Consider the following 27,134-nt stretch of genomic DNA (forward strand, 5'->3'; position numbering starts at 1 on the left):
TGGCCTGTGGCACACTTAGAGGAGCCCTACTGAACATGCCTGAGATTCCTGCCCTGCTGTGGGAGATCAAAGGACAGTGGTAAACTGTGTCTGTGTGAGTGAATTCCTGAAATAAAGGTGAGAACAGCAGGTTGATGATCCTGCAGCATGGACTGAGCTCCATGGTGCCTGCGTCCCTGCTTGTATGCCTCTGCCTGGGGGCTGCTTCAGGGATCCCCTGGTTGGCGAGGTAATGAAAATAAACTTATTCTCTGCATTTCATCCATGGTTCTGTGGTGGTTCCTGTACTCTGCCTGTGCTGGCTCACACAGGTACCACCGAAACTTTAAATCAAATAAATGGAAAAAACAGAAAAAATATTTTTATAGTCCTTTCATTTATTGTAATCTCAGGCAAAATCTTGAAGTTTATCATTAAACTTTACGTGTGTTCTTTTGGGATGTTCCTGCACCCAGTCTTCTTTTCCATCAGAACAAATGTCTTCTGCAGGTTATGATTGTCATATACTTCAATTTATTTTCAATTTTTAATTAAAAATTTGTGACATTCGAGATGTTTTCCCACGGTTGTTATTTATAATGAATGCTATGATAAATACTTCGAAGTCTAGACTGTATCTGAAATAAATAAATGATACTTGTTATGCCATGTTACATGTGTTATAAAGGTTCTTCTAATGATTTCATGTCTGTCTTGCAAAAAAATTTTCATAATAATAAACCTTTTGTGATGCTTAATTATTAGTTGTGATGCTGAAATATTAGCAGAATATGATTTATAATCATATGTATTTGTAATGTCGGGCATCAAAACAGATTCTGAAAGTAGGGCTGTGAATGTGTGAAAGTGTACTTTCCTCCTGTATTTCTAAAGTATGATTTTCAAATAAACTGTGTTCTGTTCAGTGTTTTGATCACAACTGAAGTTTTCAGAATGACAATGGAGGCATCATGACTGTTTAAAGAAAGTAGTAGTGGTTTATTTCTTGCAAAAGAACTAGCTTTGTTACTGGATTGAACAGCCTGATCTGGAAGCCTAGTTACGTGTGTGGAAAGTTTCCCACAGATTTTGATGAGTTTTGGATAGGTGCCTACATTGCTGGTATCCAGAGAAAAATGCATGCCAGTAACTGAAGTGTAGTTGAGCAAGTACTCTGAAACTCTGCTCCTGTACACCGTGAGAGCACCCACCAAAATCAGTAAGGCTATTTTGCCAAACCTTTTGAAACATATGGTTTTGAACATTTCAGTGTGCCTGCTTCTCCCGCGTCTGATTTTGTCATCCTTCTCTCACCTGGTAATAACTAAATAAATCAGTAAGGTATGACATTTCAGTCGCTGTACTTGTATTGTGGTTTAAGCCCAGCTGGCAACCAAGCCCCACACAGCTACTCATTCACTCCCCAAGTCAGGATGGGAAGTGAATCAGAAGAGCGAAAGTGAGAAAACTCCTGGGTTGAGATAAAGACAGTTTAATAGGTAAAGCAAGAGCTGCATGTGCAAGCAAAGCAAAACAAGGAATTCATTCACTACTTCCTATGGGCAGGCAGGTGTTCAGCCATCTCTGGGAAAGCAGGGCTCCATCATGTGTAACTGTCACTTGGGAAGACAAATGCCATCACTCTGAACATCGCACTCTTCCTTCTTTTTTCCCCAGGTTTATGTGCTGAGCATGACACCATATGGTATGGAATATCCCTTGGGTCAGTTGGGGTCAGCTGTCCCAGGTTTGTCCTTTCCAAACTCTTCATCCCTTGATGGTGGGGTGGGGTGAGAGGCAGGAAAGGCCTTGACTCTGCGTAAGCTAAGGGTGCTCCAGTTCTGTAAATTTAGTTCACTTGTTTTTACTCCAAGACTCTAGTCTCTGATAGTCCACCCTTCAGTTCATCTTGCGTAACTCCTGGACTCCTGTGAGGAGCAAACCAATTTGGTGGAGAGACTAGCTAGCTTAATGGGTGCTATGAAGGTAGCCTTTAAACACACAAGCAAGGTCAGTCAAGTTTAATTGTTACTGAGCCAAGGCCTGCACCTAGGCATGGGTCACAACATGGTACATGGTACACATGCAGTTAAATGCTGAGGGCCTTATCAGTGTCGAATGTTGAATGCTTTCTCCTCACAACCTTCACAGAAAACCTCCTGCCTTCTTTTGCTCTCTGACACAGTTTTTTTTGCCCAACAGAGGCATTTTCCAAATGTTTGTACTTCAGTGTAGAAATTCTAAAGCAAAATAAATTAAGCTCTGGGTTTCTTGTTTTCCATGTGCATGTCTTAGCCCTTGGGCCATGATGCTGTGATAGGTTTTAAGAAAGCATTTTTTGGACACTTGTCATTCTAATTCCTAAAGCATTTCAGACACTACAATGTGCTTTTACTTTAGCCATAGGTAGGTGGCATAGTCAATTCTGCAGGAATCTGAGATTAAAAGTAAGAAAATAATACAAGTTACTGGGGTGAGATCTAATTCATCCAGCATGATGCTAATTTTCACAAACACAGCACAGTAGCTGTCAGAAATACCTTGCTTCTTAGAGCTAGTAAAGCCAGTCTCTTATTTTATAATGGTCCTAATACATGCTCCTCAGTTTTGTGCTACTTGTCTATGCAGAACACCATTTATTTCTGAGAAATCCACTGCTATGGTGACAAATTAAATGTTTTGTTCACTGAGAGGCTAATGACATTAATCTAGAAGAGAAAGTGAGGGCATTTATCAAAGACTTTTTTTTTTTTTACAGTGACAGATACTGACAAATACAATAATCAAGCTAACATCCATGGGGTTAGTTGAAGTGATTGTCAGGATAAGAACAAAATTACAGATTTGTAAGTGCAACCAAATAAACACCATATTTCCTAATGATATATATATGTATTTTTTTTCCTTGAAGTCTTAATTGCTCTAAATTGCAGTGAGAAAGAGCAAATATTAATGTCACAGCCTGGCTACGCTGTTGGGATCACAGTACTAGCAATGAGACCCACAGTTCTGTAATGCTCAATTCCCAAGCCAGTGATGACTGAAATGCAGTTGTCATGTGGCAGGTGAACCTTCAGCCAAGGTTCTGATCACATCACAATCACTTCTGATATGCCTGCATCTTCTGTTGTTCTGTTCTATTCTATTCTCTATTCTAATTCCTATCCTGCCTTCCTCTATACCTTCCTCTAAGTCTCAGCACAGAAGCACATGCTAGTTATCTCCTCCTCAGAGACAATTTTCCTGTACAAGACTATACAAGCTGTTGGTAATGCTACGTTACTTTTGTGCATAGAGATGATTTTTTGTGTGCAAGAAGAGGTGCCTTTTCTGTTCACTGCCTTTTGTCTGATGTCAGTTAACTCAGGTGTCTGAGCTCTGAGGAGCAGCTCCAGGATACCAGGACACATGCTGCAGCCTATCTGAGTGGATCCTAATGGTTCAGTTTAATGACAGATAGACTTTTTCCTCAAGCAGTTATCTATGCTAACATCATTCATGAGGATTAATGATTACAGAGAGCAAAGATTTAAGGACAAATTAAATTTAATGGGGTCTAACTAACTTTGCTGTCAAACACACGTCTGAGCCTGAGGGACTCCATCTGCTGTTTGAATCTGACAGGGAGGTTGATCCCTACACAGGAGCTGTTCAGGGGCTCCAGTCCCATGCCAAGCACCTTGCAGCTGCTTTAGGTTAGCCTGGTAAATACTCAGACAGCACTGTGAGGGTTGAAAAGTCCCGAATATGCCAGAGAACTCACCCTCTCCTGCTTCAGTGTACTTATTATGTTTGGCTTTTGTTACTGGGATTACCACTGGTGCATCAGGCAGACTCTGCTCTCGCTTGCCTCCTTCGTTTCATGGCAGATAGGCCTGTAGTGATTAAAGCAAGAATCTGAGACATCCCAAACATTTCCCCATCTCTACTGCAGGTTTAATATCCCTATCCCAGTGATAACCTCCTGACAGAAGAGGACCCATGTTCATCCTCATGTCTCTTCTCAACAGCTGGGATTGTTTAGCTTCAGTGAGAAAAATCTTGGGGGTAGGGTTGGGGGGATGGTGGTGTTTGGAGCGGGTGTTCTTGTCAATGTATATAAACACCTGAGAGAAGGGAGTAAGAAGACAGAGACAGAGTTTTTTTCAGTGGCACTAAGCAACAGGGCCAGAGGCAATAGGCACAAACTGAAATACAGGAAATTCCACTCAAACATAAGAAAAAGCTTTCCTACTGTGAGGATGGCCGAACATTGAAACAGCTTGCTTAGAGACTGCGGGGTCTCCATCCTTGCAGATGCGCAAAACCTGACTAGACATAGCCCTGAGCAATCTGCTCTAGTTGACCTTGCTTTGAGCAGAGAAGTTGGAGTAAACAAGCTCTAGAAGTTCCTTCCAGCCTCAGTGATTCTATGATTTTGTGAAATTTCCACTCATGAATGCAGAAAAGTACCATTTCTTCTATTTATTTTTCATCAGTTGGTATGTATCCATTCCCTATTCATTTATAGGTAAAATGTTCTTGCATAATGACTAGTGAGCTTTCAAATGCCTGCAGCTTTTATGTGTTCTCTTAACTGAGTGCATGAAGAGGTAAAAAACATATGGACATAAATCTTAGCTGCTCAAAAAATGTTTCCAGTGGAGCACTGTACCATTTTGTTAGGATCTTGGTGAGAAATGGTGGCTCTATTCAGCACAGAGACTTGAGAAAGTAATTCCCAGAGTGCCATGTTCCTGCATTTGCTCTTTTATGACATTTGTTCATAATTTAAAGCATGAGACCCTATGCTTGTATTAAAAATTATCAAATTGTTTGACCAAATAACAGATTACTTGTATCAGGATTTATTTGGGGCTTAGGCATTTTTTAGGCATGTGGGGGACTTGTGAGCAATAAACTGTGTTCCATATACCTGAATTACATGCTGAACTGTGTAGGACTTTGTTCAGTAAATGCAGGCATAGCTACAATTTTCAGGCACTTAAACCAAAGAAGAAATTTTATGTGAGAAATGGAATTCATATTTTCTCAGTGTGTTCCTGCTTCATCAACCTGAGTATTTTCAGTAGGCTCACCACTGGTATGTGAACACTTGGTGCATTTTAAGGGATACCCATGGGAGCTCAGTTCCTGTCAGTGCAGAGAGTTCCCTATTGGTTTGTAATGAGCAACAAAGCAGTTCAGACAACTGATCTATTGCATCAACAGGCATCAACAGAAACTGAAGCTGAAGTTGAAACCTGCCTTCAAGAGCCTATTTCAATAAAGTCTGAAAGCCATTTGTCTGTATTTTTAGCACTTACATTCTATGGTATGAGAGCTAGGGTTGCATAAGCAGGGCTTATAGCACCACATGACCTCCCTGGACATATCATTAAATAAAAATAAATAGAAAACTTCTCATTCCCTTCAGCAGAATCTGATCTAATGTGTCAGTTTCTAACAAAAGGACAAATATAAATGTTTACTCTTACAGGTTTAAATGTGATAATGCGCGGATTGACTCCACAACTCGTTAAAAGTTGTAAAGTAGGTATGCTTTTTATTCAGCGCTGAGATGCACGGGGATAATTCCTCAGAGTCATGCGTACCTCAGTGTTGTTTCCCTCTACATTTATTCTCTAAAGTTATATATATTCATAAGGTTGCATAACACACCTATACATATTCATGTCCTATCCCTGCTTTGTATTATAATGAGCCAGAAGGTTCTCTGCGCCTGCGCAGTGCCCCCTCTGGTCATGGGCAGGGGTCTCAAGATGAAGTAAATGAGTCTTCCTCCTCTGGGTAGGGGTCTTCAAGATGAAGTAAATGAGTCTTCCTCTTCTTGCACTTTTCACCTTTTTTTAGTCTTTACGTGTGGCCTTAGAGTTTGGTCAGTGTCCCAGCCGTAAATCCTCTACTTCTCCCCTTTATCAGTAGAGTTTGATCAGTGTCCCAGCCGTAAATCCTCTGCTTCTCCCCTTTATCAGTAGATTCAGGCGTCTGCTTATTAACAGGACCGGAGGTCTCTGTTCTGCTTAGCAGGCATTTACAACAGATAGTCCTTTTGTTTAAACAAATTCCTCTAACCCCCCTGTACAACCCCCCTGTACAACCCCCTTGTACAACCCCCCTGTACTACCCCCCTGTACAATGGTCAACCCTCTGTATCAGTGAAAGAGAAAAAATGTTTAGGTAGCAACCTACATGATCTTGCAGCAAGCTCAACAGGAAGAAGGACCAAACGACATATGGGAATGGGCCAGTGTATTTGCTTTCGTGAAGTACTGCTCAGGAAAATGGAGGTGACTCTTTTCACATTTAACTCATGCCTTTAGTTGTGGATTAGTCTCACTATAGCTGTTGCAGCTTGTTCACACAAGCCAGTGGTGGTGGTTTAAGTTGGCTCCACTTTCTCTTTTGGGCTCACAAGCAGCCGGGAGTGTGGAAAGAACTATGGCCTCAAGAAAATGCAAAAAGAGTTCAATTTTTGACCTAATTAAGTGGTGTTGAAAAAACATTGCGCAGGCAATGCACCAAGCAATCTTTTATGAGAAAAAACCCAGCCTGCTAAATGCCAGCAAACAGCAACAGCCTCTTTTTTTTTTTTTTTTGTTCCTGGCACAGAACGTGCATCATCCCCAGATCAGGGCAGCAGTAATTTGGAGGCTTTGCCTTGCATGTTGAGTAATAAAATGTATCTATTTTCCTCCACCTTTGCAACACAGTTCTCTGGCTGCCACAGGCCTGCTCATCTTATGTAGTAGCCCAGTGTTTTGAGGAGAGTCTGTTGCAACTGACTTTTTATCTATAAACATCTGGCTCATATGCCCTGGCTGGTGAAATATTGCTATTTCTCAGAGGTGTGAGGATGTGAAAAACTGTTTTTCAGAGAAGAAACTCATAGCTAGCTGTTCATTTCTGAGATCTGGCAACGTCAAGTCCAGATACTGTGGAAGCTGACAAGACGCACACTGGTGAAATCATTTCTCTTGGAGCAAATGAATTATGTTGCTATTACTGTATTCCCACCTGTCGTGGTTTAAACCCAGTCAGGTAACTCGTTTGCTCACTTCCCCCCCCCCCCTTTCTTGCCCTCCCCCTGCTCTCGGAGGGACGGAGAGGAGAATCGAAAAGAATGCAACTCCCACGGGTTGAGATAAGAACAGTTTAGTAACTAAGGTATAACACAAATCACTACTGCTACCACCAGTGATAATAATGATAAAGGAAATAACAAGGGAGAGAATACAACACCTCAGCACCAGCTGACCGATAACTCGCCCCCCCAAGCCCGACCAAGCTCCGACCGATACCTCCTCCAGCCCGGCAGTCTGCCAGCCCTCCCGGCTAACTCCCAGTTACCTCCTGGGCATGACGTGCTGTGGTATGGAATACCTCTTTGGTCAGTTTGGGTCAGGTGTCCTGTCTCTGCTTCCTCCCGGCTTCCCCTCCTCCCTGGCAGAGCATGAGGCTCACAAAGTCCTTGGCCAAACCAAAACATCGTTATCAGCTCTGTTCCCGAGCTGAAAGTCAAAACACTGCACTACACCAGCTACCAAGAAGGAGAAAAATGACTGCTACTGCTGAACCCAGGACACCACCACAACGGGTCTTTACACCCCACCTTTGTCCCACACTGATGGTACCTGTGGCAGTTACAATAGCTGGGATTTAGTGATGGACAGGAGGCACAGTTGGGGCTGATCTCAGCCCTGCCTCCTCGGAGAAGGCAGAACAGTCCCAAAATAGCTTCTTGGGATACTGTGGAAACAAGTGGGCAAACCCAAGCAGGGGCTCCTGATTTCAGGCTCTCCAGAGGTACACAGCTGGAGCCCAGGGGATCGAGGGCAGGAGTACCCAATGGAATGCATTCCTATTTCAAACAAAGAATAAACGGAGTACACAGACCCACGGTCCCACGGAATTCCCCTGTCAATTATCCCCCCCCATCCCGGACCAGCCCAGCGCTCCACCTCTTGCGGCTCTATGCAGAGCTGGGCGTCGGGCCGGGACCTGCGCTCCACAGTCCCCTCAGCAGCCCAGACCACTCGCAAAGCCCCGGGGGCACTAGCGGGGCTCTGAGAGGCTCCTCAGGATCTCCCGGCCTGCAGCTCCCTGCTCCGCGCTGCGGCGAGTTCGGCGCTCCGGCGCGGTCAGGCCGCCCCATCCCCCGCCGAGCATCCCCAGCAGCAGCCAGCCCCAACCTCCAGACGCGCTTTCCCTTTAAGAGCACGCTCCCTCCCAGCCGCGCCCGCCTGGCGCTCCCGGCCCGCAGCCCTGCGGTAGCGGCAGCGCGGAGGAGTCGGCGCGGTCGGCGCGCTCGCCGCCGCTATCATCACCGCCGCTATCATCACCGCCGCTATCATCACCGCCGCTGTCTCATCACCGCCGCTATCATCACCGCGGCCGTGGGCAGGCGCTCCTCGGCGCCAGAGGGGCAGAGCGGGGCGGCAGCATGTCCACTAAGGCGGAGCAGTGTGAGTGATGGGGCCGGGAGCGCGGCAAGGGCAGGGGCCTGTCCGAGGGGAGAGGGGGTCGGCCGGCCGTGGTTGCCTCCCGCCGATGGCGCTGACTGGCTGTCGGTCACCCCGGCGGTGCAGCGCTGCCCGGTCTCATCCCGCCTGATGTGGCGGCAGCGGAGCAGCGAGTGCAAGGGTAGGGTGGGCTGCCTCCGTTCTGGCTCTTTCTGTCTCTGCCGCCGCTGAGGGCTTGGTGGCGCCGGCCCGTGGAGCCACCCGCCCGTGGAGCATCTCGCCCTCCGGCCGCTGCCCGTGCGGCCCTTCAGGGCGGACCTCGTGTTGGTGCAGGAGCAGCTCCGGGGACCTGAGGGTAGAAATGAGGGATCGGGGGGTGAGGCTGCCGGCTTGGCCCTCCACCCCACGGCGGCAACCCTCCAGCCTGCCTTCTCAGCTGGTGCTGTGCCATGTCCCAAAGGATGTAGTCCCGCGAGAGACTGGAGATGACCTATCCATTGTCATCTTGCAGGCGGTCTTGCTGTGAGATAGGGAGAAGGGAGATGTGCTGTCAGGTGTGTTGTCATTCTTGCTGCGCTGTTCACCTTTTGGGTGAGTGTAGGCAGGGTGTTACTGTCTCACTGGCACACTGCCTGCCATAGCCCCCAGAGCCTCGCAGCAGGAGCCCGCCCCTGGTGCTGACAGGCCCTCCCCGGGGCCTAGCAGGCCGCCTCACAGCCACGGATGTTTCACCACTATGATGGCTAGATCTGATCCCAGCGAAAGCAGATGACATGGTGGTTGGAATGTCACCAGCTGGGCCATGCAAGTGCTCCCCACTGTGGCTGCTGCTGTCTACAACTGGTGTGTCTGCAAGACGCCTGGTGGAAGGCTTAAAGAAAAATACTAGGGTGGTCAAGCTTGTCACCTCTATCAGACGCTTTCTCTCCCGATACAGCGTCATGGTTGTTAGCCAGGCAGTCTGTGACCAGTAGGTTGGATTGATCTTTGTCACAGTGACATAATACGATCTGACACCTTGCATGCTGTGACTTGCTGTCTCCTTCCTCCATGTCACTGGGAAGGATCCTTGTATTTATATATGCCTGAGCTGAACTGATCTAAGGAAAAGGATACTTTCCTTTTTTTTCCTTTAGGGTTTACTGCTTATTTACAGGATGAATGATGTTGCTATTAAAATATTATGTGGATGCTAATTTATTGCTGTAGGGATACATTTCTGGCCTCATAAATAGAGACACAATGTTCTGACTGTGCAGCAGCTCTGAAGTACGTGGTGTTCGGATATGTACTGTTCTGTTCTTTCTGCCTTCCTCACCCCCCTCCTGAGTTCTGTAATTATTTCTTCCTTCTTGTGATATTTATACATTAATTATGCCTCTTTGACACTAGCATGTGGAAGAATTTCTGACACCTTTTGTCCCAACACTGCTTTTGGTATTTTCTTTCTTTTCTATTCTGCCTTCTCTTTTCCTCCATTCCCAATGTTTTTGGTCTGCTCCGTTGGAGCTTCTCTTTCATATTTTATCTTTGGCTGTTTTTTCTTTTCATCCCCTTGTACTGTTCAAGACAGTGCAGCTTGGCCTACTGTGTCCCCGCTGCTCTCTATTTTAAGACTTATTTGGGGTCTGGGTTCCAGATCTTTCAAACTCCTAATGTTCCTTTTCATGATGCTCCAGGTAGAGTATTTGGTTAATGGACATATCCTGTGTGTTATAACTTACTGAATGCATTTTGTTTACCAAGGCTGTTCCCCTGTCTGATTCTTACATCATTGCCAAATGTCTTTGTCTCTACATAACTTCAAGATTGCCTTACCTGCAATTCTTTACAAATGGTGATGGATTCCTACACAGATTATGTTGATATGCATACATCACTACCAGGCAAACCTTCAAATCCCAGCTGTTGCTGTTGTTGCTTCTGCCCTCATTGACTGACAGGCAAGAACCAGAATGTTTTGGGAAGAAGACAAGTCACAAGTCATAATGAATCTCAGTTTACCAAGAGCAGCAGCAAAACACTACGAATGAGGAAACAGACTGATCAGGACAGAAGAGGTGCTGGTCTAAACGTGAATCTTTGGCCACCCCACAGCTCTTTGGCAGGTTGTATGAACAACAGGTAAAATTGTGGCAGTCTGGGAAGTTGTCTCGAAGCCTCCCTTTTTTGTGACCCCATGCATCTTGTATCCCATACCAGCAGTATTGATGGTGACATCATTTAACTCATCATGTCGTGCCTGCGGTGTTCTATTGTAGTCAAAGAAAACTAGTTCTTTTTCACCTTAAATAGCAGTAAGTGATGTTTAGTTGTGGTAAGTAATGTCCTGGGAATGCCTAGTGCCCACTCTGTTCTTCAGGATGGTGGGACAGCCAAGACCATCTTTAAAGACTCCTAATGGTTTCAACTCTAGATGTTTACAAGGGGCTAGTGAGTTTAGTTAGATTCGTGTAGATCCTAGAGAGATAACCCAGCAAAGTATCCTGGAATAACTTTTTTCTCATCTTCTACTATATTATTTTTTTAATATGATGACCCTATGACAATGGCTAAGTACTTCCATGGAGGGACATGTGTTTTTGAAGTGTACCTCTGGGTGCTCAGAATATTGGATCATTCACACATTTATGTATCTTGAAAGTTGGCAAAGTTTTGCTCTGGGGCTTTTCTTCAGAAGGTTTTGGGAGGCTGTGCTGAAATTCTAAGTGTTCTGGGAAACAGAACTGAGAGGTGAGGTTAAAACCTTTAGCCTAAAGCTAATGTTAATATGTAGGCATTATAAATAAATTTTCTTGGGTTTTGGTATTTTGTCTGATACAATTGCCTGTTAATGCTGATTAATAGAAATAAATACATTTGCCTCTTTATTAAAAAAAAAAGATTCTAGATACTGTATATACATTCTTGAAACTAAGTACCTGTAGAAAGGCAGATAGTTCTCTGAAATACATCTAGAACTGAATTCTGAAATCATTTCTTGCATTTTGTTAATCCAGTTCATTTATGGATATCTGACAGCAACCCATGGTAGCCACAGTAAACTATGCATTTTGCTATGAGTTGTTCTTTGTCAGGGACTGTGACATTGTGGTCTGTTTTCTTTGCAAATATGCCTGGGTTCATACATCTTTTTTTCCCTAGCAAGAGAAAATAGCACAAAATACATTTATGAAGTAAATCCTTTCTTAATCTAACCTAATCTAGATCAGTTTTTTTAGGGGTCTTCATGACAATTAAAAGAAGTGTCTATCAATCTGGTAAATTGACCTGCAAATCAGGATCTAAAACTGAGAAACGGGGCAGAATGAATGAGACGTGGGATAAGGAGGGGAAAGCAGGTCTTGGACTACTCAAATAAACTTTCGTAATGTGGAGTGAAACACGTCATGAGCCAGTGTTACTACCCCACTGGTTCTGGGGGTGTCTACGCTAGCTGTAGCTGGTCTCACAGAGACAGGGATAACCTCCTGCCACAGTGCTGTTTATGCACCACAGGCTCATGTGGTGTCCTGAAAGGCTCTGATCCTGCTCCTAGCTATACTGAGGTGATCTGAGTCCCTGTGAAAAAACTTCTATTTTCAGTTGTTTGGGGGGGTGGAGAATAGTGATTGATTTTAATTATCCATTAAGGTCACCTTAAAATAGATTTGTAAAGTGAAACACTTAAAAGTGAGGAAATACAAGTTGCTTATGCATCGTTTATTCCTTTTGCATATGCATTATGACAATCTCTCTAATTGCATTTTTACTTGCTGTTTTCCCATAGATCCCAGCCTGTCTATACAGTCGCACAGTGTGCTTTGTCTCTGTCATGAAGCAGGATGATACTGTGAGGGAGACTTTTGTCTGTAGAAGCTTCACTTGTGACAGAAACTGGGGGGGGGGACAGGAGGTACACTTGGAAACAGGAGAAAGGATGATCATGATGAGGGCAGTTGGGTGCTGGAAGACAGTTTGTTGTCAAGCAGTTCAAGCAGACTTTATTCTTCATTTGGTGATTATTTAAATCTTCCTCACTGTATGGGTTACTGACTTGAAATTGTCAAACCTTGTTTGTTTTGTGAGTGAGCACTCGCAGATGCTTTTGTTTCCTGGATGTGAAAGTTCAGTACATGCTGCTATCTATACTGGGAAAATGGCCCTCAGTGTCTTGAGTTGAGCCTCCAACAGCAGTAGCAGACACTTCACTCTTGGTGTCTGTCCTTCAGTCTTTTTTTGTGATATGCATATAATGTCACCCCTTCTCATTTAACTGTCAGTGGTGCAGAAATGAATCGGAATGCTCATGAGATGTTGAGGTACAGCAGCAGGAGGGGCATAGCCGTGTCTCTCAGGAAGTTAGTGCCCTTCTGTTCAGCAGAGGGCTTAATGATATTCCTTCTTTAATGAATGCTATTTGGCAATGAGAATAAAACAAAGTATTGACTAATGGCTCATTTAGGAAGCACAATTTATCTATCACACTGAAGGAGCCCTGTAGGGGAAGAAGGATATATCTTGGTGTAGGGAAGGACTCATAATCCATATGCTCAAGGACCAGAGTAATTTGGAAATATGTCGCCTTTTAACTGCCTATTAAACAGTCTTGGTGTACTTTTAGTATAATTAGGTTCTCTGCTTTCACTGGGGCTGTGTCTGAACAGGGTGATGCTATGAGCAGCTGCTGAGCTGGTACAGTCTCTGCCACAGCCAGTACACTCTGTTTCTCAACAGATTAGTCTGAGTAGAGCAAAAAAAAGAGGTGACTGTGCTAAGATGTCTCTGTGTAAGACTGTGTTGAGCCATGTAGACAATCTAAGGCATTGCAGCTATGGTGGGTAGTCCCTTTTGTCTTGTAGTGAACAATGATCTCTATTAGAAAGTAAGCCCACTATTATTTTTAAAACAGCACAAAATAGTTTTAGTAAAGGTGTAGAGCTCCTACTGCTCTTTGGAATCCCCTCACCTGCTTGATCAGACTTCCTAAGAAACTAAAATAAACAGCACAGATCTTTTAATAACCTTAGTTAATCGCAAAAAGTAAATGCATGGCCTGAAGTAAATCACATAAGCTCTCTCTGTCTCAGCATATGTCCCTGCTTTGGCTGTAGAAATATTTATCTGTCTCACATGAACCTTCTGTGATCCAATGACTCATTCATTGTAAATGAATCTTGAGATGGAAGAAGTGCATTTTTTTGTTGTTTACCTTTTTTTATTTTTTATTTTTTATTTAAAATTTCTATCACTAATACAGATGCAGGCATTCACTTCCATGCTTTCCCCTTGGCACACTTGCATTAGCGTGTTCAATTTATTCAGTCAAAACAGAAGGACCAGGGGGAGACTTTTCTGGTTTTCACAGTTTAATCCTTAAATTAAAAAAAAAAAAAAAAGGAAAATCAACTGTAGTAGGAACAGATGAGATTCTGTCAGTCAGCAAAAAGACTAAATGAAAGTTTCTGTGTTTGTTTTTTGTCTTTTATGTAGTTGCTTCCAAAATTCGATACCTTCAGGAATACCACAACCGGGTCCTCCACAACATTTACCCTGTGCCCTCTGGAACTGACATTGCAAATACTCTGAAATACTTTTCTCAGACGTTATTGAGGTAAGTTTTAACTAATGCTCTTGAAGAATAAAGAGCTAAAGAATTGTAGGGGTGTATTGATTGACTTTTAATTTGTTGCAAGATTTAATAGGTCAATGCTCAGCAAAAGAGAGTCAGAGCATAATTTAAGAAAAGAATGCTATGAATTAATTTCTTCAATGGCTGTTGCCCAATTTGCCCAGTTGAGCTGCTTACTGAGTGGCTGATTCTAAAATAAACTTGGTTGATTACACATTTGCTTGGCCCTTCTAAGACTTAGCTGAATGCACGGAAGTGCTGAACTTGTGAAGAAAGGAATTTGTGACTTAAAAAGTTTTAGATGTGTTATACTCATGATTTCCTTAACAGTCCTGGTACCTCAGGATCCTAGAGCAATGCCAGATGAGCAAAACTAGCTTCTTACTGTGCTGTAATTCAGCTGGCTGTCAGGCTTGGGTTCTGGTTCAGTCCCTCATAACAGTACAAAGAGACACAAAGCTTTTATACAGGTCTGGAGTTGCATGGCAAAACCAGGTCAGGATTGTTCTGACCTGGGGTTTTGATTTAGTCCAATATTTCATAATAGTATCTAGTACTAAGTACCATACGATTACAGAACATATTTTGAATAGGAAATACTACCTCTTGTCTTGCTAAAAGGATGTGAAAAATTGAGAGACTTAATTAGGAATGACATACATTCCATGGTGCTACCTAGTGGAGTCATACTTTCAAATTGTTTTTAAAATAGCTTTTGACAGCGAGGAGGTGATTTTTGTCTGTGCAGGTTTTGGCTGGTTTTCACATCCAGAAAAAAGCAGTTAAAGATGCATTCCTGTGCATTGCTTCCTGATTTATACTGGAAAGTTTGCCCCTTTTGTCAGAAGCTAGTTTGGAAATACAACAATTAACCCATGTATTTGTACACCCTATAATGCATGCAAGTTGAGAAGCAAGAATTTAAACTTGCAAGAATAACCATTGCTCATTCTAACATTCATTTGAAAGCACATGGGGTATATAAAAATTCTTGACCCTCTTTATATGAATGTAAGATACATGGACAAAAATACTCATTATTAATGGAACGCCTGTTCACTGCAAACAGGTAGTTTCCTGTTTACTTTTGAAAATTCCAAGTGCAGAAGTGTTTAAGCACTGTGAAATTGGTTTCCGTCAACCAGTAGGGCTTTTATTTTTTTAAGATGAATAAATTAAATTTTGTCTCATTATATTGCAGCAGTGGGAAAAAATTGTTCTAAGAGTCACTGAAGTTACCTCTAAAATGTGGCTCTGTTCCCACATCAGGCTGTTTTGATGCGTTATTTGCACAACATAAGCATTAGGTAAGGTTCTATATAACAAAATACCATCTGCTTAAATGCTGTGGGCCTTTAAGCAAGAAAGTTGAACTTGACATTTTCTCCCTTAGCTGTAACTACCAAGTGCCATAATGAGATCTTTTTCTTCTTGGGCAGAAGTATGTTGACAGCATGGATTTAGAGTCTGCTGCTTAAAGAAAGTGTTTTTATACCACTGTCGTGGTTTAAACCCAGTCAGGTAACTTGTTCACTCACTCCCAGTGAGTGGTGCTGAGCTGACAACAATCGAGGTCCGTGTCCGTCTCGTTCCCCCCCCCCCCCCCCCCCCCCGGAGGAACGGGGAGGAGGATCGAGAGAGTGCAACTCCTACGGGTTGAGACAAGAACAGTCCAGCAACAAATCACCACTGCTACTATCAGCTAAAACAATGATAAGGGAAAATAACAAGGGAAGAGAATACGATACCACCGGCCAAGAAGACGAGTTCCACCCGGAAGCCCCTGTCCTTCCGGGTAACTCCCAGTCACCCCCCACCCCGGGCATGACGTGCTGTGGTATGGAATACCTCCCTGGCTAGCCCGAGTCAGGCGACCCATCTCTGCTTCCTCACAGCTTCCCCTCCTCCCTGGCAGAGCATGAGCCTCACAGAGTCCTTGGTCAGGGTAAACATCACTTAGCAACAACCGACAACATCGGCTTCACCAACACTGTTCTCAAGCTAGAAGTCAAAACACAGCACTGCACCAGTTAACACAAAGGAAAAACATGACTGCTACTGCTGAACCCAGGACATTATCCACCCCTTATTCCATACCATTCACATCGTGCTCAGATCCCACATTTTCAATACACCATCGATCTCCCACATATATACATCCATATACATACAGACCAAGAGGAAAAGATCATTTTCTTAGTGCATGGACCAATCCCTATAATGCTGCCGAGTCCATTCGGTCCATGATGTTCAAAGTTCATTCTCTGTTGGGATGATGGCTGGAGGGAAGTCAGGGCCAGTCGCTGGTGACCTGGAGACATCTAGTTGATGGGCTATAAAAGCATTACACAGCAGGCAACAGCATACAATTGAGTTCACTGGCTGTTTTCCCCTAAAATCAAATCCCCTTGAGGTATACATCGGACTTCCCCATCTTCCCGCATTACCCACCAAGTATATCCAGGTCCCTGAGCAAAAGCAATCCCACGAGTGGGTTTGCCTTTACCTGAAGCAGGAATAACCCAGACTGTCTTCCCCAGCAAATTCTTCATATGCACCACGGGAACTTTGTCCCCCTCTACAATATGTAAAAGTTCTGACTGGGCTGGGCCGGCCCTGTTGGCAGATCCTCTGGTGTTGACCAACCAGGTGGCCTTTGGTAAATGTGTATCCCAATGCTTGAAAGTTCCCCCACCCATTGCTCTCAGTGTAGTTTTTAACAGCCCATTGTACCGTTCGATTTTCCCAGAGGCTGGTGCATGGTAGGGGATGTGATATACCCACTCAATGCCATGCTCTTTGGCCCAAATATCTATAAGGTTATTCCGGAAATGAGTCCCATTGTCTGACTCACTTCTCTCTGGGGTGCCGTGTCACCACAAAATCTGTTTCTCAAGGCCCAGGATGGTGTTCTGGGCAGTGGCATGGGGCACAGCGTATGTTTCCAGCCACCCGGTGGTTGCTTCCACCATGGTAAGCACATGGCGCTTGCTTGGCGGGTTGGTGGCAGTGTGATATAGTCAATCTGCCAGGCCTCCCCATATTTATACTTCAACCATCGTCCTCCATACCAAAGAGGCTTTAACCGCTTGGCTTGTTTACTTGCAGCACGTTTCACACTCATGAATAACCTGGGCAATAGTGTCCATTGTTAAGTCCACCCCTTGGTCACGGGCCCATCTATATGTTGCATCTCTGCCCTGATGGCCTGAAGTGTCATGGGCCCACCGGGCCAAAAATAATTCACCTTTATGTTGCCAATCTAAGTCCATCTGAGCCACTTCAATCTTAGCCGCTTTATCCACTTGTTGGTTGTTCTGGTGTTCCTCAGTGGCCCGACTCTTGGGTACATGGGCATCTACATGACGTACCTTCACCACCAGGTTCTGCACCCTGGCAGCAATATCTTTCCACAGTGCAGCAGCCCAGATGGGTTTACCTCTGCGTTGCCAGTTGCTCTGCTTCCATTGCTTCAACCACCCCCACAGGGCATTTGCCACCATCCATGAGTCAGTATAAAGTACTGGCCACTTTTCTCGTTCAGCAATGTCCAGGGCCAGCTGGATGGCTTTCACCTCGGCAAATTGACTCGATTCACCCTCTCCTTCAGCAGTTTCTGCAACTTGTCGTCCAGGACTCCATACAGCTGCCTCTCATCTCCGATGCTTTCCCACAATACGGCAAGAGCCATCAGTAAACAAGGCATACTGCTTTTCACTTTCTGACAGTTTATTATATGGTGGGGCCTCTTCAGCACGCACCACCTCCTCCTCTGGTGACATTCCGAAATCTTTGCCCTCTGGCCAGTCCATGATGACTTCTAGAATGCCTGGATGACTGGGATTTCCTATTCGAGTTCGTTGTGTAATTAGTGCAGCCCATTTACTCCATGTAGCATCAGTTGCATGATGTGTAGAGGAGACCCTGCCTTTGAACATCCAGCCCAGCACGGGCAGCCGGGGTGCCAGGAGGAGCTGTGCTTCAGTGCCAATCACTTCCGAAGCAGCTCGAACCCCTTCATAGGCTGCCAGTATCTCTTTCTCAGTTGGGGTATAGCTGGCCTCAGATCCTTTGTATCCCCGACTCCAAAAGCCGAGGGGTCGACCTCGAGTCTCCCCTGGAGCTTTCTGCCAGAGGCTCCAGGTAGGACCGTTCTCCCCAGCTGCAGTGTATAGTACATTTTTTACATCTGGCCCGGTCCGGACTGGTCCAAGGGCTACCGCATGAACTATCTCGCGTTTAATTTGCTCAAAGGCTTGTTGCTGCTCAGGGCCCCATTTAAAATCATTCTTCTTCCGGGTCACATGATAGAGAGGGCTTACAATCGAACTGTAATTTGGGATGTGCATTCTCCAGAACCCCACTGCACCCAAGAAAGCTTGCGTTTCTTTCTTATTAGTTGGTGGAGACATTGCTGTTATCTTGTTGATCACATCTGTGGGGATCTGTCTACGTCCATCTTGCCATTTTATTCCCAAAAATTGAATCTCCTGTGCAGGTCCCTTGACCTTACTCCGTTTTATGGCAAAACCGGCTTTCAGCAGGATTTGGATTATTTTCCTCCCTTTCTCAAAGACTTCTTCCGCTGTATCGCCCCACACAATAATGTCATCAATGTATTGCAGGTGTTCTGGAGCTTGCCCCTGTTCCAGTGCAGTCTGGATCAGTCCATGGCAAATGGTAGGGCTGTGTTTCCACCCCTGGGGCAGTCGGTTCCAAGTGAACTGGACACCCCTCCAAGTAAAAGCAAACTGTGGCCTGCACTCTGCTGCCAAAGGAATGGAGAAAAATGCATTGGCAATATCAATCGTGGCATACCACTTGGCTGCCTTTGACTCTAGTTCATACTGAAGTTCTAGCATGTCCGGTACGGCAGCACTCAATGGTGGTGTGACTTCATTCAGGCCACGATAGTCTACTGTTAGTCTCCATTCTCCATTAGACTTTCGCACTGGCCATATGGGGCTATTGAAGGGTGAGCGGGTCCTGCTGATCACCCCCTGACTCTCCAGTCTACGGATCAGCTGATGGATGGGAATCAGGGAGTCTCGGTTGGTGCGATATTGCCGCCGGTGCACTGTTGTGGTCGCAATTGGCACTTGTTGTTCTTCAACTTTCAGCAACCCCACAGCAGAGGGATCTTCTGAGAGACCAGGCAAGGTGGACAGCTGCTCAATTTCCTCAGTCTCCAAAGCAGCAATACCAAAAGCCCACCGGTACCCTTTTGGGTCTTTGAAGTACCCTCTCTTGAGGTAGTCTATGCCGAGAATGCATGGAGCCTCTGGACCAGTCACAATAGGGTGCTTTTGCCATTCCCTCCCGGTCAGGCTGATTTCAGCCTCCAGCACAGTCAACTCTTGGGATCCTCCTGTTACTCCAGAAATATAGATGGGTTCCACCCCTTGACAGCTTGATGGCATCAGGGTACACTGTGCACCGGTATCTACTAGAGCCTTATACTTCTGTGGGACTGATGTGCCAGGCCATCTGATCCACAGAGTCCAGTAAATCCGATTGTCCCCTACGTCCACCTGGCTGGAGGCAGGGCCCCTCTAATGGTCGTCACAGCATTGGACACTTAAGTCGTGTTGAAAGGGATTATTCTTCATTATCACAGGAGCTGGAGTAAAATCAGCTCTTCCACTCCATCTGGGAAACTGCTCACCAGAGACTGAAGCCGTAGCTCTCATGGGACGATCAGTCTTGGCCCTTGCTCCCCTCTTCAGTTCACTCACCTGTTCCTCCAAAGCTGAAGTAGGTTTTCCATCCCACTTTGTCATGTCTTCTCCGTGATCCAGCAGGTAAAACCATAGGGTACCCCGTGGCGTATACCTTCTGTATCTCCTCTCTTGAACAATAGGACGTCTTTTGTTAATAGCTGAGACGTGTGTTGGTACACGTGAGGAGCTGGATAAATCAGATACATCGTCCCTCAATTTGTCGAGGTCCTGGGACAGTTTTTTCACAGCTGAGATGATGGAAGGAGTGAGATTGTCTTCGAACTCTCAGAGTTTATGAACCATTTCATCCACTGTTAGTGGTACTATGTCATTCCAGGTCACTGTTGCCAATGAATGGGCATATGATGACGGTGCATTCCGTGTAAGTTTTCGCCACATGGGTCGTGTACATTCAACTTCATCTGGATCTATAGGTGTATCCCCGTTATTCGGCTTGATGTGATAGATCATCTCTACGATGGCCGATTCCCTCAGGACTGGATGCCTTTGTCTATAGTAGTCCACTTGGCCGAACGACTCGTAACATCGTCCTTGTATGGAAACCTTTCTTTCACAGCTGCCAAGAGCCTCCTCCAAAGGCTGAGGGACTTTTTCTCTCTTGCAATTGCTTTGTCAATTCCCCCTTCTCTAGCAAGTGATCCCAGCTGCTTGGCTTCTGTACCTTCTAGTTCGTGACCATCGGCCCCATTGTCCCAGCATCGGAGTAACCACGTGATGATGTGCTCCCCTGGTTGACGGGTAAAATCTTTTCGCATATTCCGCAGCTCGGTTGAGGTCCGAGTCGAGAAGTTACCTCTTCTTCTTCTTCTTCGTCATGTGATGATAACTCCTGATCAGATTCTGGACCGGGTGGTGAATTCATTGGTTCTTCATCTCGCTTCACCCTTTTTGCCTCCTTTTTGCTTGTTCTCTTGCGTACAGGGGCAACTGATATTGGTACGAATTGGTCCTCTGGTTTGGCTGCAGTGATTATCACTGTGGTTTGAGTAGCGACTGTACTTGTTGCTGGGGGTGGTGTAGCTACCGTGCTTGGAGCTGGGGTAACCGCGCTGTCTGTTGCAGTTGAAGTTCGAGCAGCTGCTGTACTTGCCACTGGGGTAGCTGCGCAGTTCATTGCAGCCAAAGTTTGAGTAGCGATTGTCACTTTGCCCTCAAATCCGCCGACATTCTTTTCCTTTTGAAGGTGCTGGATAGTGTTAAACAAGGCCCTGTAAGCACAGGCCAAGCCCCAGCACGTTGCCGTGATTTGTCCATCTCTGGTATGGCCAGAATGACCACACACCTCATTTAAGTGTTTTACTAATTCTTCTGGATTTTGCAGTTGTTCGGTAGTGAAATTCCAAAGTACTGGAGGGGCCCACTGACCTAGATACTTGCCCATACTATCCCACACACCCTGCCACTCATGGCTGTCCAGCCTCAGGGAAAATTTCTCGGTCCTCCTACATCATCGTTTGACCCCAGACAAGACCCAAACCTGACTATGCTTAACTCTTGAAATCAGTAGTGGGCAAAACACACTCTGTATGCGTGTTAGCATGGTGATTCCCATCACCATCAGCAAACAAGTCTCAACAGCATTAAAAGGCCATTCAAAAAATTCAAAACTCTCAAATGTAAATGGTCTGGGGGGACGACTAGGAGGGTAAAGGATGTCTCCTTCACAGGTTGAGCACCTGAGAAGGAGAAAAAAGATGTGTAATTGCTAAGCACCTCCATCATATACCTCCCAAAGTATAAAGGTGGTGACCACACTGGGAACATAAGCCAGATCAGTTTCATGATCAATGATTCTATTGTATTACAAGTCATTACCATAAAGTACAATGGGATAAAAACCTTAGCCCAAGCCCCACACTTGAAAAACACTAATACAGCAAATACCGGATGGACGTAAGATACGATATACTGAAACTGTGAGATCAATAAATCAGCATTGTGATGAGTGACTATCAATCCAGTCAGATCTGTTCTTATCTCAACCCCTCGTGCCCCACGTTGGGCGCCAAAAAGAACTGTCGTGGTTTAAACCCAGTCAGGTAACTTTTTCACTCACTCCCAGTGAGTGGTGCCGAGCTGACAACAATCGAGGTCCGTGTCCGTCCCCCCCCCCCCCCCCCCCCCCCCCCCCCCGCACCGGGGCTCTCCCCTTCCCCGCTCCCGGAGGAACGGGGAGGAGGATCACTCCTACGGGTTGAGACAAGAACAGTCCAGCAACAAAGCACCACCACTACTATCAGCTAAAACAATGATAAGGGAAAATAACAAGGGAAGAGAATACAATACCACCGGCCAAGAAAACGAGTTCCACCCGGAAGCCCCTGTCCTTCCGGGTAACTCCCAGTTACCCCCCCACCCCGGGCATGACGTGATGACGTGCTGTGGTATGGAATACCTCCCCGGCTAGCCCGGGTTAGGCGCCCCGTCTCTGCTTCCTCACAGCTTCCCCTCCTCCCTGGCAGAGCATGAGCCTCACAGAGTCCTTGGTCAGGGTAAACATCACTTAGCAACAACCGAAAACATCGGCTTCACCAACACTGTTCTCAAGCTAGAAGTCAAAACACAGCACTGCACCAGTTAACACAAAGGAAAAACATGACTGCTACTACTGAACCCAGGACACCACTCTGTTGTCTTCATCTTTCTAAGCCATACAGCTGACATATCTGATGTGACAAATTCTTCACAATCCATGAGCAGTGATGTTCCTGGGCTTACTGAAAAAGCTTTATAGTGACTGTGAGAGCAGATCAGAAATCAGGGTACCAACTGCACAACTGAGCAACTCAGTTTCTTTATTTCATGTTCAGAATGGGACTGAACCAAAATCCTCTTGCTGATAATGTTGAACCTCCTTCAGCAGAAGTGATAATCATATTTAAGATGCAGGTATACACAAAAGACTTTGTCCTTCAAGATCTGGGATCTGGTCAGCCTCAGAGCTAGAAGGGTACCAGAAACAGAAGCCAGGACTTGGATGTAGGTTTAAGTGGACTGAGTTCTCATACTCAGCAAGGTCAAATCCACATTCTGAATCCCCCTAACTGGGGAATTTGAACTGTGGGTCAAAGCCTGAGTGCTGTGGTTGAACCACTGTGAGTTTAAACACTTGCTGATATTAAGAAAAAAGCTGGAAAAAAAAGCAAAACAAAACACCCCATGTATTTAGTGTGGCAGATGGAAAGAAGGAAACTTCCCACCCACTGTGTGCAGATCTCTGCAAGATTTACCCTAAAACTAAGCAGACTGGTTAAGAACTTTTCTGAAGAGCATGTTCAGGAATTTCTTTGAATATTCTGCATGCTGAGTCTTCTTTCTGCCTCCTACACTGAGACTCCATTGTGCAAGGTTTAACGTAGAAGTACATGGTGGAGAATAATCTTTCTGGCTTGAGACAGAGCACATGCAATGAATTTGGGCTGCTAAGAGAATACTGATCAAACAGTAGCAAAAATTCCCATTGATTTCTGGAGATTTTGGGTCTGGCTTTCAGAATAAGTTGCTTGTGATCAGCCACTATTTTAAAACAACTTTTAAAAATATTTCCCAGGTCAATGTGTACTCTCCTTGCAGCTGAAATTTTTAAGACAAACATTTTTTGGTGAACTTAGGTAGTCATAGGAGTAGAGATTAGTCAGAGAAATTTCATATGATGATTGAGTTATGCAGGTGTAGCTTTTACTGTTCATTATACTTTTTACCTTTTCGTGTTATGGACACATTGAGTGTGTTCTTTTCAGTGGGACATTCCCACTGTTTTGCATCACATTCATATGTGGTGTCATTCTGCTAGCTATAGTTGGAATGCACAAAGGGTTAACTTGCTCCTTTGTTCTCTACACAGCCTCGATAAATCACAAGCTTAGGGGTGGGGGGAACAGATGCGGAATGGTTGAAAAAAAATTAAATTCTTATTTCTGTGAGCAAGCATCACATGAAATCACCATACACAATGCATAGTACATTGATCCATTTAGTTCTTTGTTAATTTTCTCTTTGGGAAAAGCATTTCTTTACATTACAGCATGAATTTGTTTCATGCCCTGCTCATTTTCAGTGTTTTCTCCCTCATTTGAGGAATGATCTAAGACTTAATAAACATCTTGCAGAACAGCTCATTCTTTCACATCTTCTTAGAGAAAATTCTCCATATGTATTTCTAAGTAAAATATTTTACATGAGGAATAGTTATAAATGTCCAGTGGCTAATTAATGCTCAAGCTTGTTTTGCTGCCTTGGTGAGATGCAATTTGCTTGTTTCCTTTTTGGGAAACCTTTCCTGGAAGGCAATAATTTGGTGATAGATTTGCAGCAAAGATATACAAATTTTGAAAGAAGCCCTGGTAGCTTTATCACTTGTCATGGAGCAAGTTCAGTATGGAGGTTTGATCTGCAGACACTCAAATTTCTCAGTACTTGGCTTGAACAGAAGCAGAAACAGACTGCAATCATTGTATCTTGTTCTTGGGGAACTTCCTAGATTTTCAGTATTGACTCAGAATTCTGTTTATTACTTGTAAAACATATGGGTCAAGCAAAAGCCTGGGTCTGAAAGTTTTTGGTGGTTGGTTGTGAGGTTTTTTCCTCCTGAATTTGGTGTGGTTGTAGCTGGGATTTAAATACAGACTTATTGCTGTTGCTGAAGTGAACGGAATCATAGACTCAACCAGGTTGGAAAACACCTCTTTAGATCATCAGTTCCACCCATTACTCCTGGACTGCCAAGACCACCACTAAACCATGTCACTGAGAGCCTGATCTACATCATTTTGAGCACTTCCAGGGTCAGTGATTCCACTGCTGCCCTGGGCAGCCTCTTCCAATGCCTGATCACCTTTTTGGTGAAGGAAGGATGCCTGGATCAAGATACAAGATGGTGTGGCCTCTAATCCATAGATGGGCCATAGCTCCATGTTAAAAGGAAGGGAAGCCTATAGAGTAAGCTCTCCATCACTGCCTTAAGCTTTCCAAATCAAGGATTAATTAATAGAGTAATATCCTTTCTGGAAATAGGTTCACTTGAAGTCATGTGTTGGGAAGTGAAGGAATGGGTAATTGGTATAATCTGTTGCTAGACAGGGAAGGAATACAATTTAGTGTCTTCATATCTCTAACCATGAGCTGCAAAGTACAGCAAATGAACGTCAAGCAAATTAAAAAGAATCAGCACTCTGATCATCTGTTTTTAAAGTCATACTAGATCTTAGGTGATTTTCTGATACAGTTCCATAAATACTGTCATGACAGTCACCACATTTCTTGTACTGGACATTGGGTAACAGAAACCAAAATAATCTACCAAATATGTAAGGCACAATAAAAAAGGAAAAAAGAATAAGTATGTAGTTTCTTAAAACAGACTATGTCTGTCATCTCTGACTGCAAGTGTGATGTGATAGTAGGCACTTGGCCTAGAACTGTTCTTGTGAAAGTGTTTTATTTATATGGCGAATGAATGACACTTCTTATAAGCTGTTCTTACAAGCACCTTAGCAAGTATTTAACTTGCTTGTGTAAATTGTTGAATTGACTTGTGAGGTAAGAGATATCTTTGCTAAGGTGAGGATGCGACAGGGATTTCTGTACTGTTAAAGAGGACAGAGGTTTCCAGAAGTGCTCCCTCTTGACATAACTCTGCTCTTCATTACTCTGTCAAAATCTTCATGCCACTGACTTGTCTTTTATAAGTTCTAACTGACTTTGGGGACAGAGTTAAACCAACAGCAGCTGCTTTTGGAAATCACAACCACTGAGAGGTGCAAAAAACCAAAAAAAGAGCAGCACTGTGTGTGGTTTAATATATTTAGAAGGTCTATTATGCTTTATAGGCACAAGATTATGAACTCACCCTATAATTACCTGATAACTAAAATATAACACTGCAATTCATTTCTATTTAAAATAGTGTTTTGGTTTTTTTTTTAACATAAATCAACAGTGTTTACAACCATGTTTACAACATTCTTAAAGCAACATAACAAGCTGGTTGTCGTATAGGTTCTATTTTGATTCCCACTAAATCCTTTGTATTTTTTTGAAATTATCTCTCCTTTAGTTTATAGTGAGTTTTGTTGAATAATAACGTAAGTAACAGCAGGAATGTATGGTAACATACTGTCTGATCTGCAGTTACATAATTGGTCTTGCTTGCTTAGCCCTTAGATTTTACGAAGGTAACTATTTACCCAAGGAGTGTTTGTATTCATAAAGTAAAATGTTTCCTCCCTAAACATGGGAAAAATTAAAACCACACATAAACAACCATTATCATTAGCTCACAAACATATGCTAAAGACCATCTACTATATATTATTTTGTAACTTTTACAAATGTAGTTTAGTTAACATTTTAGAAATATTATATTATTTCTAAATCCATGTGCCTGTTTAAACTTCATTATCTCAAATGATACTGAGTGAGTGGTCATGAAACAGTATCATAAAATACATACAGACATTATTTTAATGCAATAAACATGTGATTTTTAAGACTATCTTAATAAACACACATGTTTATTCTTTGCTAAAACATGTTTCTGCAAGTGCCACACCTATATTTTGCATGTTTTCAGTCAGCCGGTTCAAAAGATTAGGGGGTTGGGGAAGGAGGAGGAAATAAATCTCTCAATCTTGGAGCAAAATACCAGCCTATTTTGACACAGCTATTTTTCCATAGCAAACACTTAAAATGCTCGGATTTTTTCTTAACTGTGAAACATGGGTAGGGCACTGAAACATGCATTTTTATATTTTTGCTCCTTATGAACCAGGTAACACATGAGATGCAATGAAATTTTCTTAGATGTTAATTTTTAATTCTCTTACCTTGAAGCATGAAAGTGAATAGTTGCTAGATTTGTAGACACATTGGTTTTGGTAATGATTGCATCTTATGTGGGATGTATCTGGTCTTTTATTATTTGTTTTATAGTGTCATTTCAATGTAATGTGCTGTTCTTTGTGTCTTTGTTGTCTCTTTTTTTTCTTTGTCCCCCCAACAGCATTTTGTCCCGCACAGGGAAGAAGGAGAATCAAGATGCCTCCAATTTGACAGTGCCCATGACCATGTGTCTTTTTCCTGTGCCATTCCCACTCACCCCATCTCTAAGACCACAGGTCAGTTCCATCAACCCTACTGTTACTCGCTCCCTCCTTTACAGCGTCCTGCGAGATGCTCCATCTGAACGTGGCCAGCAAAGTCGTGATGCTCAGTTATCAGACTACCCATCTTTGGACTATCAAGGACTTTACGTGACACTGGTGACACTGCTGGATCTAGTTCCCTTGCTACAACATGGTCAACATGGTAAGCAGGCCCTTGAACCCTTCCAGTACACTTAAC

At 44.0% G+C, this 27,134-nt stretch overlaps 1 protein-coding gene across 11 annotated transcripts in view; it reads left to right on the top strand.

The window, feature by feature from the left end:
- Positions 1–8,359: 8,359 nt before the first annotated feature.
- The window catches only part of UNC79 (unc-79 homolog, NALCN channel complex subunit), a 119,907-nt gene continuing 101,132 nt past the window's right edge, over positions 8,360–27,134 (top strand). For 9 of the 11 annotated variants that reach the window (XR_008972657.1, XM_057413434.1, XM_057413436.1 and 6 more), the window contains exons 1-3: positions 8,360–8,444; positions 13,914–14,034; positions 26,794–27,098. Coding sequence is in view for 10 of the 11 variants with exons in the window: in XM_057413434.1 (XP_057269417.1) it covers positions 8,423–8,444; positions 13,914–14,034; positions 26,794–27,098 (448 nt within the window). In the remaining variant the exon portion in view is untranslated. Of the gene's footprint in view, positions 8,445–9,596; positions 10,566–13,913; positions 14,035–26,793; positions 27,099–27,134 lie in introns of those variants that run through there. The other 2 variants (XM_057413441.1, XM_057413443.1) reach the window with 2 other exon arrangements.

The sequence above is a fragment of the Pezoporus wallicus genome, unplaced genomic scaffold, assembly GCF_028554395.1.
Source record: "Pezoporus wallicus isolate ANWC-B61680 ecotype Strahan unplaced genomic scaffold, APGP_CSIRO_Pwel_v1 contig_3017, whole genome shotgun sequence".
In the NCBI taxonomy this organism is placed as follows: domain Eukaryota; kingdom Metazoa; phylum Chordata; class Aves; order Psittaciformes; family Psittacidae; genus Pezoporus; species Pezoporus wallicus.